General features: G+C 35.1%; 1 protein-coding gene across 7 annotated transcripts in view; it reads right to left on the reverse strand.

Annotated features, from left to right (window-relative positions):
* Positions 1-1,095: 1,095 nt before the first annotated feature.
* The window catches only part of LOC117314783 (segment polarity protein dishevelled homolog DVL-3-like), a 62,552-nt gene continuing 48,366 nt past the window's right edge, over positions 1,096-15,281 (reverse strand). For 6 of the 7 annotated variants that reach the window (XM_033868884.1, XM_033868882.1, XM_033868886.1 and 3 more), the window contains one exon: positions 1,096-7,221. In XM_033868884.1, coding sequence (XP_033724775.1) covers positions 6,836-7,221 — 386 coding nt within the window. In that variant the 3' untranslated portion in view covers positions 1,096-6,835. The remainder of the gene's footprint in view (positions 7,222-15,281) is intronic. The other variant, XM_033868883.1, reaches the window with a different exon arrangement.

The following is a 15,281-nucleotide window of genomic DNA, read 5'->3' on the forward strand; positions in this document are numbered from 1 at the left end:
CATTGTTTAGTCGTGTTGTCATGTATACTAACATTGTTTAGTCGTGTTGGAGTGTAAACTAACATTGTTTAGTCGTGTTGGGAGTGTATACTAACATTGTTTAGTCGTGTTGGGAGTGTATACTAACATTGTTTAGTCGTGTTGGGAGTGTATACTAACATTGTTTAGTCGTGTTGGGAGTGTATACTAACATTGTATAGTCGTGTTGGAGTGTAAACCAACATTGTTTAGTTGTATTAGGAGTGTATACTAACATTGTTTAGTCGTGTTGGAGTGTATACCAACATTGTTTAGTCGTGTTGGGAGTGTATACTAACATTGTTTAGTCGTGTTGTCATGTATACTAACATTGTTTAGTCGTGTTGGGAGTGTATACTAACATTGTTTAGTGGTGTTGGGAGTGTACACTAACATTGTTTAGTCATGTTGTCATGTATACTAACATTGTTTAGTCGTGTTGGGAGTGTATACTAACATTGTTTAGTCGTGTTGGAGTGGATACTAACATTGTTAAGTCGTGTTGGGAGTGTATACTAACATTGTTTAGTAGTGTTGGAGTGTATACTAACATTGTTTAGTGGTGTTGGAGTGTACACTAACATTGTTTAGTCGTGTTGGGAGTGTATACTAACATTGTTTAGTGGTGTTGGAGTGGATACTAACATTGTTTAGTCGTGTTGGGAGTGTATACTAACATTGTTTAGTCGTGTTGGAGTGTATACCAACATTGTTTAGTCGTATTAGGAGTGTATACTAACATTGTTTAGTCGTGTTATGAGTGTATACTAACATTGTTTAGTCGTGTTATGAGTGTATACTAACATTGTTTAGTCGTGTTGGAGTGTATACTAACATTGTTTAGTCGTGTTGGAGTGTACACTAACATTGTTTAGTCGTGTTGGGAGTGTATACTAACATTGTTTAGTCGTGTTTGAGTGTACTGTATACCCAATGTGTTTTGTTGTGTATTAGTTGTACATAAAACCACATTAAAATTAGGACATCAATCTAAGAACCAAGGATCCTCCAGTTAGATCTCCATTTTGTCATCAGATGTACAGACAGAACCAACAATACATAAACCAACACAACAAAGAGTTTATATTGGGCATTTTTATTTCGGCCCACTAGACCGATATCATTTACACAATCATCTACCGTCAAGTATTCTGTACAAAACATCTGGGTGGGGGGACCAACCAAGTACAGTAACCATGGTGATGCTTGGACACGGTCGATAGCTTTGAACCATAACTTGTAAAACATGACACCAGAAATCCTCTGGCTTATGAACACTCTGTTACAAACAAATGATATTTAAAATTGTATGTTACATGCTTCAATTATGTCAGCTTGACATTTAAATTTAACCTAGGCCGGTCATTATCTTTATGCTCCTTGCATTTGTATCTTTCACAAATCAAACTTTCTTGCAACAGTTACACTTTTCATTTATACACACATGGACTATGCTATGGACGATATATCATTTATACACAACCAGTTCTCAGAGACAATGCCTTGGTCAACATGATAGCTTAGCATATGACTTCCACTTTCCACACAATGACACCACCACAGTTGTCCAAAAATCTTCATTCTTTGATCTTCTCGGTGTAAAATTACATTGGCCCCGGCAGCTTTAATAGCAACCTGGAAATTTGTGTCAAATTGGACCTAAATCGATGAAAAAGTCACATTAAAAGGATAAAGTAGTGGAAATGACTAAATCATTCCAAAATTTGTAGAACAAGGACTATTACAATAGGTTTTCTTCACACTGAATAAACTGAACTATTTTTAAACAAGAGGCCCATGGGCCTTAACGGTCACCTGAGATTTGAAATATTTAAGTTAATTGAATTGATCCTTTTTGGCCCCGCATATTTGCCCCTAGGTGTCAGTCAGGGCCAACATGTGTATACCATTAAGCTGTCATCCCATGCTGATAATGTTAACAAAGTTAGAATGAATTCCAATAGAAATCAAACAAATTATAGTCAAAAATGTGATTTCCCAATATAAACTATAGTAAAGTTTACCCCCTCCCCAGGGGCAAACGTGAGACCCCTGGTTAAGCACCTTAAGACCCTTTCATCTATGAAGAGTGTTTGATTCCACCATATCTGAGAGTAGAGAAGAAGATTTTTGAAGTTTTAGTCAATTTGACCCTTTTTAGCCCTGCCCCACAAGCCCCTGGGGGGTGGGGACCATATAATTCACAATTTTGGTTGACCTTTAGCCAAAGAAGCTTCCTGCCAAATTTCGTTAAATTTGGTTAAGGGCTTTTGGAGAAGAAGTCGAAAATGTAAAGTGTTTACGGACGGACGACGGATGACGATGGACAAAAGGCGATTAGAATAGGTCACTTGAGACTTTGTCTCAGTCTCTGGTGACCTAAAAAACAAAAAGAAATATATATATATAAAAAAAAAAAATGGTAGCATTAAAACCTGAATAATTCAAAATAGAAGTTCCAGTTCCCTGAATTAAATTCAAATGTTCATCAACTTTTGAAATTGAATAAAAATGACTGAATCTATCAGTTAAAATTTCAGTAAAATTATAGACATTAAAGAAAGTAGTATATAAACTATACACAAAATAACAATGAACAGTGTTATTTCCTAACATCAATTAAGTCCGACTGAAAATGTACTGATTTAAAAGTATCTATACCATAGAGATTAAAAACAGAGTACCATGTACAGTATGTACAATAAAAAATTGATTCATATATACAAAATATTGCACAAATTGGAAATAACACATCATCTTTCATAAAATGAAAAGTTTGTTTCGTAATGAGTTTTTGTGACACTCCAAGCAGCACCATGATCACACTACACTTGGACTAAATACTAATTAAATGTGAGATTTTCAAAATCAAATTTCAGCTCCACGAAAAAGTATCTCCAGAAATGGTGAAGTCAGGTTAACTGGGACATCAAGTTCACATCTTCTTGAGAATTTGAAACAAAAACTAATTATTTAGCAGAAGACATTGGACAGAAAGTCACATGCAAAGCTCGAGTGACATGTCAAAACTCTATGTATCAACCTTTTAATCGTCTCTCTCACCTCGGGTATTCTATCCACACTCCTAAGTTACACACATCTGCATACAGGGTTTTAAGGTAATGCTCACACTTAAAGCTAAATGATATAAAAAGTTTTTTTTCAGAAGACATGTTCCTGTTGTGTTTGTATATATAACACAGCGACTGATCCAGCCTACTATCTCAACCCATACAAGCCTTTTACATACACACAAACCTACTTTCCATCACAAATTTGCATTTTTTCTGCATTTGGTTTCATGACAACAAATATATATATTCCACCATTTATGCGCCTCCTTCACAAACACAACCATAAGCACCGCTTTCCTATTTTTGCCAATACTGGCTCATCAGTACATCTCGCCCTTGTCCTCTATAAGTAACTTGTCCTTCAACACACTTATCCACCCGAGGATGGTCTTTGGATGATCCAGTATTCACTTTTTATGAAATATGTCTCAATACTGTTGTGATATTGTTAATGATACACCAATAATGCCTGCCATACTACACGCTAGCATAAACTTTTACATCAAAGTAAGCTCAGATGATCGTTAGTTATAACAGGATTTTCTATCAAGTTATAGTCAACTATGCTGCGTAAAAAAAAAAAAAAAACTGTATCTGCCTGATTTTGACAAAACAAAAAATTGCAATAGCTAAAACAATTCATATAGGAAATAATTTCAATTTGGCTAAAAGACAATTTGGCAAACCAACTCCATCCTTATGCTTATTTATGGCAAAGATTTTCAGCAGTAAATTTTGTTAATACTCTTTAACAACACAAAGTGTAGTAAGAAGCTAATGCCTAGAATACATTACACATCATCTACATAGGCAAAACTGGGTTCTGGTTTCATCATTATTTAAAATCTATCAATGACATCAATCAGAATTGGTATATTTCATGTCAAAAAATCAAATCTTGTACATTTTATGTCAGTTACATATGCAAATAATGTCTATTCAGTTTGGTTGTTTGGCTTCTTTTGATTAACGTCCTATTAACAGCCAGGGTCATTTAAGGACGTGCCAGGTTTTGGAGGTGGAGGAAAGCCGGAGTATCCGGAGAAAAACCACCGGCCTACGGTCAGTACCTGACAACTGCCCCACGTAGGTTTCGAACTCGCAACCCAGAGGTGGAGGGCTAGTGATAAAGTGTCAGGACACCTTAACCACTCGGCCACCGCGGCTCCTCTATTCAGACAAAAATAAACAGAATAACTACAGAAGTTAACATTGTAATTCCTTGTGGTAAAAAAATATCTTTTTTCTACTTTCTAGTTCAAGTTTCTTCCTCAGATTTTAAAATTAAACATTATGCTAATACATTTTTTTTGACAATATTATTTTCCATAGTAAAATATTTTTCAAACCAGGGGATATAAATGTATCAGAAAATGGATTTCTACATATTTATCATACAAGATACCCAAACTGAAATACAGAGGTATTCTTCCACAATCTACACCAACAAGTTGCCTTGTGTATGCTGTTGAACCAGAGATACATGCATAACTTGGGAGTTCACATTTCACTACTTTTTATAGAAAACCAACATGTACTTGAGTTATTTCAGGATGACAATGTATAAATCAATATTACAATCTATTTAATTCCAGATTCAGTGTGTAAACTTAATTATACTGTTACAGTAATACAGGTTCTCTCACCAAGCCATAAACATAAATTCTGCTGAAAAATTACAGGTATACAAAAAGCTCAGTATTTGCTGTAGATGATACGCAAGTACCCGGGCAGTTGAACAATAAAAACTTTAAAAATGTCTTCTTTTTTACCATTTCTTGTTGGAACTGTAAAATAATTTGCAAGGCAAAAAACATTTTTTGTTATTAAAACAAACATTAATCTGTGTTGCATTAACCAATATACAGGTTGTCTGGTTTAAAATAACTGAAAATAGAATTCATTGAAATAAAAAGTCATGAATTTAAACAATTCAAATAGCATAGCAAAAGAAATTTGTAAAAGTAAACAAAAACAAATTTGGAAAACTGCAAAATAAATATAGCAATACATTATTCTGTAGAAATGCATGTGTGCAAAACAACCACTGTGTATTTACAATCTTGATGGTATTCAGCTAAAGCAATGTTTCCACTAAGCCATCAAATTGGCTTCTTTTTCATCAGAACCATTTGACATCATTTTCAATGAAGAAAAAAATATTTAAGAAGAAAAATAAGAATAAAATTGTTTACTCTGTTTTCAAATTAAAATCAGCAGTGAATATGTAAATATTGAAGTCATTATTTTCATTTTGACAACTTGAAAAATAAAAAACATTTCACAACCAGTTTTAATAATTTTCTAAAAAACAAAACAAAAATCATTATTTCTCTTTTCTATAAAATATCTCCCATCTATGTGATAATCATGCCACATCAAGTTATGCAGGCAAACCAAATCTCTTCATACTACCCTGGGGAAACAACACAAAAACATGCTGAGACAGAGAAAGATTACACAAAGAAAGAAAAGACAAAGAAAGATTGAAAGAAAGGATGAGAGAAATTAACAGCAATATGAATCAATCTAGCATCTCCCAGAGTGTAAATGAGACGGTTACCGAATAACTGAGAACCTTAATGAAAGGCAAGCTTATCACAACAATTTCATGCACACAGGACCTTACTGCAATTTCGAGATACCCAAACAAAATCACTCAAAAGAAATTCATTAAAATAATAAAAATGTGTTTGTAAATTATTATAAAATTAATCAAAAGTGACTTCAACAGAAGACAGCGACAACCATTCAGAGTACAAATAGAAAATTTACGATCTCCAGACGAGGTGGACCAGGAAGAAGGAGGAGCCAAGGTGATCATGTGACGAGTCACATGACCTGTAGCGACTAGGCCTACTGCTGTTGAAGGTTTAGTAGTTAAAAGCACCAAGCACGATTCCGTGGTAACAGGAGGTGCCTCCTGCTATCAGCCCATACTGAACGCGCACGCAAAGAAACAGGCCTTAGTCCAGCTAATGCGACGATCATGGAAGGAAGCTGTAACCATGGAGATGAGGGTCAGGGTGAAGATCAGAGGTCATGAGTCGATGACTGAATCGCCTAAAGTGAAAGTAAGAAGACAACTAGGCTTAAAGCCATCATCAAGACTGACTAATGTCATGTTATACAACCCTTCCAATCATAGCGCTTTCTCAAAATGTTTAACCGAGAGATTTCCTGTAACAAGGCTACGATTGCAAGGGTTAAAGGTCATTCAAATTCTGTGTTACATAAGTCACGCTCACTTCCGCTCACAAAATCTTCTAAAATAAATTACATTTGCAAACATGCTCAAAACCAGTTGGAGATACATTAGCATACAGTTTGAAGTATACAAGTTGTATAAACTACAGGAGGATATGTCGGGACTTGGTCATGCAGACTAATGAGTAAACTGTACATTCATAAATACTTTTTACATTATCACACAAGAAAACAAAAAATTCCTGTCCATTTTTCTCTTTCAGTAGATTCTCCTGTCATGTACTGCCTCATTCCAATGGCCAAAATTTTCATTTATAAAATCAGATTTTCTGTGCAAATATGACAGTTTGTCATATATGATCATTCCTTAAATGATTTCTTTCCATATTTAAAAAAAATATCCCATTCTGGAAATCAGATCTCTGAATTTCTAGTTAATCCTCAAACAAACAAAAAATGTATATGAAAATCAAGTGTTTTTTCAGCATGCAAATAATAATGATAGCTGATTGGCTGTATAGGGGCCACATGATCAATCACATGACGTCCACAAAAAACTCACATGGATTTCCCATAGCCATTTTGAAAGACTGTCTGCTGCCACTTAAATCCTGTGGCATACTAGACAAGTCTCTCGGGGGAGGAGGCAGTGCTTGTCCGGGCATCATTGGGGGCATCATATTAGGAGGCATCATATTCGGAGGCATCATATTAGGAGGCATCATATTTGGAGGCATCATATTTGGGGGCATCATGTTTGGGGGCATCATGTTTGTTGATGGCGGGGCTGGCACAACTTGTACACGCCGAGCACTTGCTAGACTTGCTGTCTCCGTATCACTGCCCCCACTTCCAGCGGGACTTCCCGACTTCCTGTCCGATTTTTCCTTTTCCTTTCGGCTACTTCCTGATGCACTGCTTCCTGAAACACCAAAGAATTCTCACGAATAAAATTCACTCACATTTTATTTCTGAAGCTGAAAATAACATTCTCATGTGAGAAATTTACTATTGTATTCTACAATTTTTACATTTGATGGGTCAAGATCAGTAGGAATTATGTCTGATACAAATTCACATGTAAGAAGTACATATGTATATGGAACATTCATATTATATTAAGATACACCGTATATATATATATATATTGGGTACATTATTGAGGTATAAGGTTGTAACACCAGATTAGTCATAACAACACCCAGTTAGTTCATGCTTCCCTCCTTGTGTTACTTCTGCTAGACAACAACTCAAAAACTTTACACCTCTGATCCTGCTGGCTGTTTTAAATCAAACAGATTTCTGTTTTGAAATTATGTGCTTTTAAATCAAAATAGTACTCTGTTTAAAATAGATTTTGTTTTTAATTAAACAACTCATAGGCACATTCCTAACATCATTTTTTGCATTTTTATTTTATGATAACAAAATTACACGTTTTGTTTTCAGCTAATAATCCAGTCAACTTCTTGACTCTTGCTCACAGTTTGAAAATTGACATAACAACTATATCAAAATTTCAAATATTGAGCAAAGAGTGTCAATGTAGACCTAGTTAAGCTTTCTCGCATCATCATACATCTTCTATAATAACATTAATGAGGTAAGCATTTGCCTGGAAATGATTCTGCTACAGGGTAAGCTGCCTTGGTTGGGATATTGCTTACAATATACAGGATACAGCACATGGGTAGTAAATACTGGCTAATATAACAAGTCTACACTTATGGACTTCTGCTAAGGTGAGTATCAATACATATTAACCTGAAACAGTTGTGATGAAGGTCAATAACATCTGACAATACATTCACCTTAGCTTTTTTATATGACATTTGTGTACATCATTTATCAATGAATTTTGCCATGTTCAACAGCTAATTTTGAAAGGAATTTGATGACTTGGTACAGCAAAACCAGCATTGAATATAAAAATATTTTTAAAAAATGATGATAATTTAAATATCACTGTTGCTGTGATCAACATAAATACTTACAAAGGTCATATAAAAAAAACTCCAAAATACATAATGTACAATTAGTATAATAATGTCACAATTAGTATAAATGTAGTCAGAATTGATGAAAAATTCTGAATTTTGTATAAAATAACCACGTACATGCAATTACAATATGAGATATTATATATAAAAGTGTACAGAAATACATATAAATATATAGATAAAGGATAAAATATGAAAAGATAAAATATTATGAACGGAAAAAGTAGGAACATATAGGCAACAACTTCATGTTAACACTTACAGATGTAAAACTAATCAGAAATATTATTACAGAAATTACACGACAAACTGTAATCTTCAGATGTATAGTCAGGGAATAGGACAAACAAATGGGGAAAAGTTATACAACAAATCTTCCCCTTTTCACATTCAGACAAATCTACATACTCTAACAATGTATTTATTTGTGAAACTTAACTATCAGCTTTGATCTATATAAATCTACAACTGATTAATTACTGAGCCTAATTAAAGAGCCATATAAATATATCAGACTTTAGAATTCAAACCAGGAAATGTAAAATCCTTAAAACATGGAAGTAATGAATAAATATATATAAAATAAAAGACTATATAAGTGCTTGTAAAAAAAATTAAAATAACACCATCCACTAGAATATTGAGACAGTTGTTATTAATGATATTCCCACAAATGGGGAGAATACAGGTCAAACATTAGTCGGACACGTTAGTAATGCTGGTCCGGTGAACTGAAGCTGGACGCACGGGTACATCAATGTATCATGCTATACAAAATCAAAACCAATGTGAACAAATCACAAAATTCAATATGAAAAGGTGTCAAAAGAGTAATGTGTCCCGTTCTGTGTTTACAATGGGTCCGGAGTAAGCGTGCCTACAAGACAGCGCAGCAGTGAACACGTCATGCGAGTCCAGAAATTTGTCAAAGCTCGGCAGCAGCAACAGCTCTAGGCATTGTGATGATGGCAGTGGTGACCATGCGAAGTTACTTCCCCTGACTAATGATGGCAATGTGGAGTTATGTCCCCCTGACATACCTGTGCCATCAGCCTCTACAGGTGGAGTGGGTGAGGGTGCAGACTTGTGTCTAGCATCTGTAGCAACAGTTTTCGTATCAACAGTCTCCGTGGTGACCGTGGTGACCGTGGTTACCGTAGCAGGAGATTTTGACACAGATTTTTTACCGCGGACATTGTTGTTGGGCTCGGCTGACTCGATACACAAAGTTTTTGACAACAGCCGTTGAGCTGCTGGTAGATTTACTGGCAGACATGAGCAAGCATTGTGAACTGCCAAAATCAACAAACACAGAGAAATCAAAAACATACTAAAATTAAAGTAGACATGAGAATAAATAATTACACAAGTAAATATATATACCTGCCACTTATACTAATAATGAATGATATAACTTATTAAATGTGTGAAGTTACAAAATGAAAAGTACCATAAAATGAAATGAAAACTACAGTTAAAATGAACAGGTGTAAAAGGTCATGCAAAACACTAGTGGGGAATGGTGTAGTTCTGGGTCACTTACCAACAGATGTTTATTAGATACGATGTGATACTAAATAGATAGCACTTTCACAGGGGTTTTGTAAAACTGTAAACATGCAAACTGTATTTGTGAAAGAGAGTTAAAATATGTAACCCCCATCTTTGTGGCAGAGAGTTAGTTTAAAAATAAAGTGTGCCAAGCCCTGCAATTTTACTCCACGAATGAAAGTTTGATCTCACAAAATAGAAGCTTTACAACTTTAACATTATGTCCTACCTTGTCTGGTCCCAGACAAATGTTTTTCTACAACACATGCAAAGCTGCTCACCATAAAAATTATGACAGGAAAAGTTTTGTGACAGAAAAATTGACAAAAATGATGACGAAAAACAAAAAAAAACTTGGTGGTAAAAAAAAATAAAATAAAGAAAACAAAAGGAACAGAAACTTTGCTGAATATGCATGCTAAAATGTAAATGAAAAATAACATGTATATTTGAGGCAGGTATTATATATTGAAATAGAAGTTGAATGGCAATTCACAATGTCTCCATGCCAGAATGTCAGAGTAAATCAACGGAAAATACGGCTATCCCACCAAATCAGGACAATTGAAGCAAAAACTCAACTCAGGAGTCAGAAAATGTGCAGTAATCCATGTCAAAATAAACACCCTATATTTAATTTTGCTCATGCTTAAAATATGACCTGATCACCCCATAACCAAAAGTGAACTCTCCTGCCTTGATGGATGAGGCAATGACACAGCAAGGCATAGGGGTGAACAGGTAGCTACAGGTATACAACAGTTAATTCACAACATGATGAAAACATGTCTTCAAGGAGTTACTCCCCTTTACATGTAGCCTCTTGCATTCCATAAGTATATACTGTCCATTAATAACACAAGGGTAGCTAACATATCCACCCTTTTCCTGTAATGAACTGTTCACAATGTAGTCCATTTTATAACAAGGGTTCATGTGTTCCATATGAAGATATCATGCAAAAAAAATCTATTGTCTGGATTTTAAAACAAATGAAATAACAATCAATACATAAATGTTCATCTGAGAACTGGTATAATCACACCATTGTGTCATGTCAGTACATACAAAACACCTTTATACAGTTTGACCTTGATAACATGGAACATTTTTACAACTTGTCCCAGATAACATACATTGTCCTACTTTGTAGTTTTATAGTTTGTCCCAGAAAACATACACTGTCCTACTTTGTAGTTTTATACTTCATCCCAGATAACATACATTGTCCTACTTCGTAGTTTTATACTTCGTCCCAGATAACATACATTGTCCTACTTTGTAGTTTTATACTTCGACCCAGATAACATACATTGTCCTACTTTGTCCTAATTTAGTTTGTCCCAGATAACATACATTGTCCTACTTTGTAGTTTTATAGTTTGTCCCAGATAACATACATTGTCCTACTTTGTAATTTTATACTTCGTCCCAGATAACATACATTGTCCTACTTTGTAGTTTTATACTTTGTCCCAGATAACATACATTGTCCTACTTTGTCCTAATTTAGTTTGTCCCAGATAACATACATTGTCCTACTTTGTAGTTTTATACTTCGTCCCAGAAAACATACACTGTCCTACTTTGTAGTTTTATACTTCATCCCAGATAACATACATTGTCCTACTTTGTCCTAATTTAGTTTGTCCCAGAAAACATACACTGTCCTACTTCGTAGTTTTATACTTCGTCCCAGATAACATACATTGTCCTACTTTGTAGTTTTATACTTCGACCCAGATAACATACATCGTCCTACTTTGTCCTAATTTAGTTTGTCCCAGATAACATACATTGTCCTACTTTGTAGTTTTATAGTTTGTCCCAGATAACATACATTGTCCTACTTTGTAATTTTATACTTCGTCCCAGATAACATACATTGTCCTACTTTGTAGTTTTATACTTTGTCCCAGATAACATACATTGTCCTACTTTGTCCTAATTTAGTTTGTCCCAGATAACATACATTGTCCTACTTCGTAGTTTTATACTTCGTCCCAGATAACATACATTGTCCTACTTTGTAGTTTTATACTTCGACCCAGATAACATACATCGTCCTACTTTGTCCTAATTTAGTTTGTCCCAGATAACATACATTGTCCTACTTTGTAGTTTTATAGTTTGTCCCAGATAACATACATTGTCCTACTTTGTAATTTTATACTTCGTCCCAGATAACATACATTGTCCTACTTTGTAGTTTTATACTTTGTCCCAGATAACATACATTGTCCTACTTTGTCCTAATTTAGTTTGTCCCAGATAACATACATTGTCCTACTTTGTAGTTTTATACTTCGTCCCAGATAACATACATTGTCCTACTTTGTAGTTTTATAGTTTGTCCCAGAGGTGCAAGGATTAATTAATCATTAGGATTATAAAAAGCATGAATGGATTCATTGTACCAATGCTTAGTAGAAAATAAGATCATCAATATATATTTACAATTTTTAATTTGAAATTTGGTCAATGTTCATAATTCTGTAAAATGAAATTTGCCTAAAATGAACCATTTAATTTTCAAATCAAAACTGGATAACCTAAGAGCCTTTCCTTCAGATATTCTCTATTTTTCCTTGAATCACAAGAATATTAGAATGTTTATATGTCTTGGGTGGAAACTTAATATCATAATAATAAGCTGCAAAATTGTGTCATTGAGTAAAAGTTCAACCTGTCAATCAAATTATTCTCTAAACAATCAAACCCTGCCAACTCAAACTTGCAGGGTCCAAATCAATTCTTTAAGAAAATAAGTTAGTAAAATGAACCAGACACTTGTCCAAGTCCGCTAGGTATTACCTGTTGAATATTGATCCTTTTCTCCCCTTAACAATAGTACCCTGTAACCATAGTACCCCATAACCATAGTACCATATAACTGTAGCACCCTGTAACCATAGTACCCCATAACCATTTTGGTGATCCCTTTCAGTAGATGAATACTATTTAAGGAGTGATGGTTTTGAGTAATAAGAGGTTACTTTGCAAAGAATATACAAGACTATGTTAGAAATAAGCAAAACGTTCAACAAATGCAGAGTTTTCAATAACAGAAGTTCAAGGAAGGGGGTTCTACTGAGTCAGTAGAACTACGTATGGAAAATATGGCATGTTTAAGGTTAAAGATCAAAGTAATTACCTACATTGTATCTAGTCAGAGGAAGCTACCTATCATAAACGATTACTTGCACTGTGAGTCGTCAGGGAAAAGCTACCTATCATAAACGATTACTTGCACTGTGACTAGTCAGAGGAAGCCACCTATCATAAACGATTACTTGCACTGTGACTAGTCAGGAAAAAGCTACCTATCATAAACGATTACTTGCACTGGGACTAGTCAGGGAAAAAGCTACCTATCATAAATGATTACTTGCACTGTGACTCGTCAGGGAAAAGCTACCTATCATAAACGATTACTTGCACTGCGACTAGTCAGAGGAAGCTACCTATCATAAACGATTACTTGTACTGCGACTAGTCAGAGGAAGCCACCTATCATAAATGATTACTTGCACTGTGACTAGTCAGGAAAAAGCTACCTATCATAAACGATTACTTGCACTGTGACTCGTCAGGGAAAAGCTACCTATCATAAACGATTACTTGCACTGTGACTAGTCAGGGAAAAGCTACCTATCATAAACGATTACTTGTACTGCGACTAGTCAGGGAAAAGCTACCTATCATAAACGATTACTTGCACTGTGACTCGTCAGGGAAAAGCTACCTATCATAAACAATTATTTGCACTGTGACTAGTCAGGGAAAAGCTACCTATCATAAACGATTACTTGCACTGTGACTAGTCAGGGAAAAGCCACCTATCATAAACGATTACTTGCACTGCGACTATTCAGGGAAAAGCTACCTATCATAAACGATTACTTGCACTGTGACTCGTCAGGGAAAAGCTACCTATCATAAACGATTACTTGCACTGCGACTAGTCAGGGAAAAGCTACCTATCATAAATGATTACTTGCACTGTGACTAGTCAGAGAAAAGCTACCTATCATAAACGATTACTTGCACTGTGACTAGTCAGAGAAAAGCTACCTATCATAAACGATTACTTGCACTGGGACTAGTCAGGGAAAAGCAACCTATCATAAACGACTACTTGCACTGGGACTAGTCAGGTAAAAGCTACCTTTCATAAACGATTACTTGCACTGCGACTAGTCAGGGAAAAGCTATCTGCAGGAAAGTACAATTGGTAAATATTTGAAAAGCAGAAGTTCATTAAAATTTTAACTTTTTAATAAGCACGTGGGAAGCTTGTAGTATAAGCCAAGTGACAGTATGTTGATTGTTATCAGTAGAAGCACCTGTCGTGCTGAAAAGTTTAAATTATAGCTACAGTGTAACATGCTTAGTGTGTAGCATCCAATATATGTACATACGGTATTAATACTAAAAACAAATCATCCAGCTCATACTTTTTCAGATCATTGATCTTTTCCCTTTTGATCTCGATCTGTGTCAATTTCAAATTTTCAGTTCATTAATCAACAAGAGATCCCAGAGGGATCTTGGCGCCCACCATTGAATGATCTTCATAGGTTCCATGTCAGATTGATCTTTTCTCTACTTTTCCCTTCTTCTAAGTCTTACTAATCTGTGTAAATTCAGAAACAGCCCTCTATAGCTAGTACTTTTCAAACAAGGGGAAGCTATATATAAAATTTAAGATTTAGCGATAATGGCTGTCTGTCGACCATGTTGTTTTTGGATTGGTCCCAATATGCAAAACTAGGCACTAAGGGGAACATACATATGAAATTTGAGAAAGATCCCTTGAGTGCTTTCTGAGAAATAGCGATAACAAACTTCAATTGTCAAAATCCAAGATGGCTGCCTGTCGGCCATGTTGTTTTCTGATTAGTTTCAAAATGCAATATGCATAACTAGGCACCAAAGGGAACCTACATATGTAATTTGAGAAAGATCCCTTCAGAACTTTCTGAGAAATAGTGATAACAAACTTCAATTGTCAATATCCAAGATGGCTACCTGTCAGCCATGTTGTTTTCTGATTGGTCTCAAAATGCAATATGCATAACAAGGCACTGAGGGGAACGTATGTATGAAATTTGAGAAAGATCCCTTCATTACTTTCTGAGAAATAGCGATAACAAACTTCAATTGTCAAAATCCAAGATGGCTGCCTGTCGGCCAGGTTGTTTTCCGATTGGTCTCAAAATGCAATATGCATAACTAGGCAACAAGAGGAACCTACGTATGAAATTTGAGAAAGATCCATTCATCACTTTCTGAGAAATAGCGATAACAAACTTCAATTGTCAAAATCCAAGATGGCTGCCTGTCGGCCATGTTGTTTTCTGATTGGTCTCAAAATGCAATATGCGTAACTAGGTACCAAGTGGAACCTAAATATGAAATTTGAGAGAGA

This window comes from Pecten maximus, chromosome 16 (assembly GCF_902652985.1).
Source record: "Pecten maximus chromosome 16, xPecMax1.1, whole genome shotgun sequence".
Taxonomy (NCBI): domain Eukaryota; kingdom Metazoa; phylum Mollusca; class Bivalvia; order Pectinida; family Pectinidae; genus Pecten; species Pecten maximus.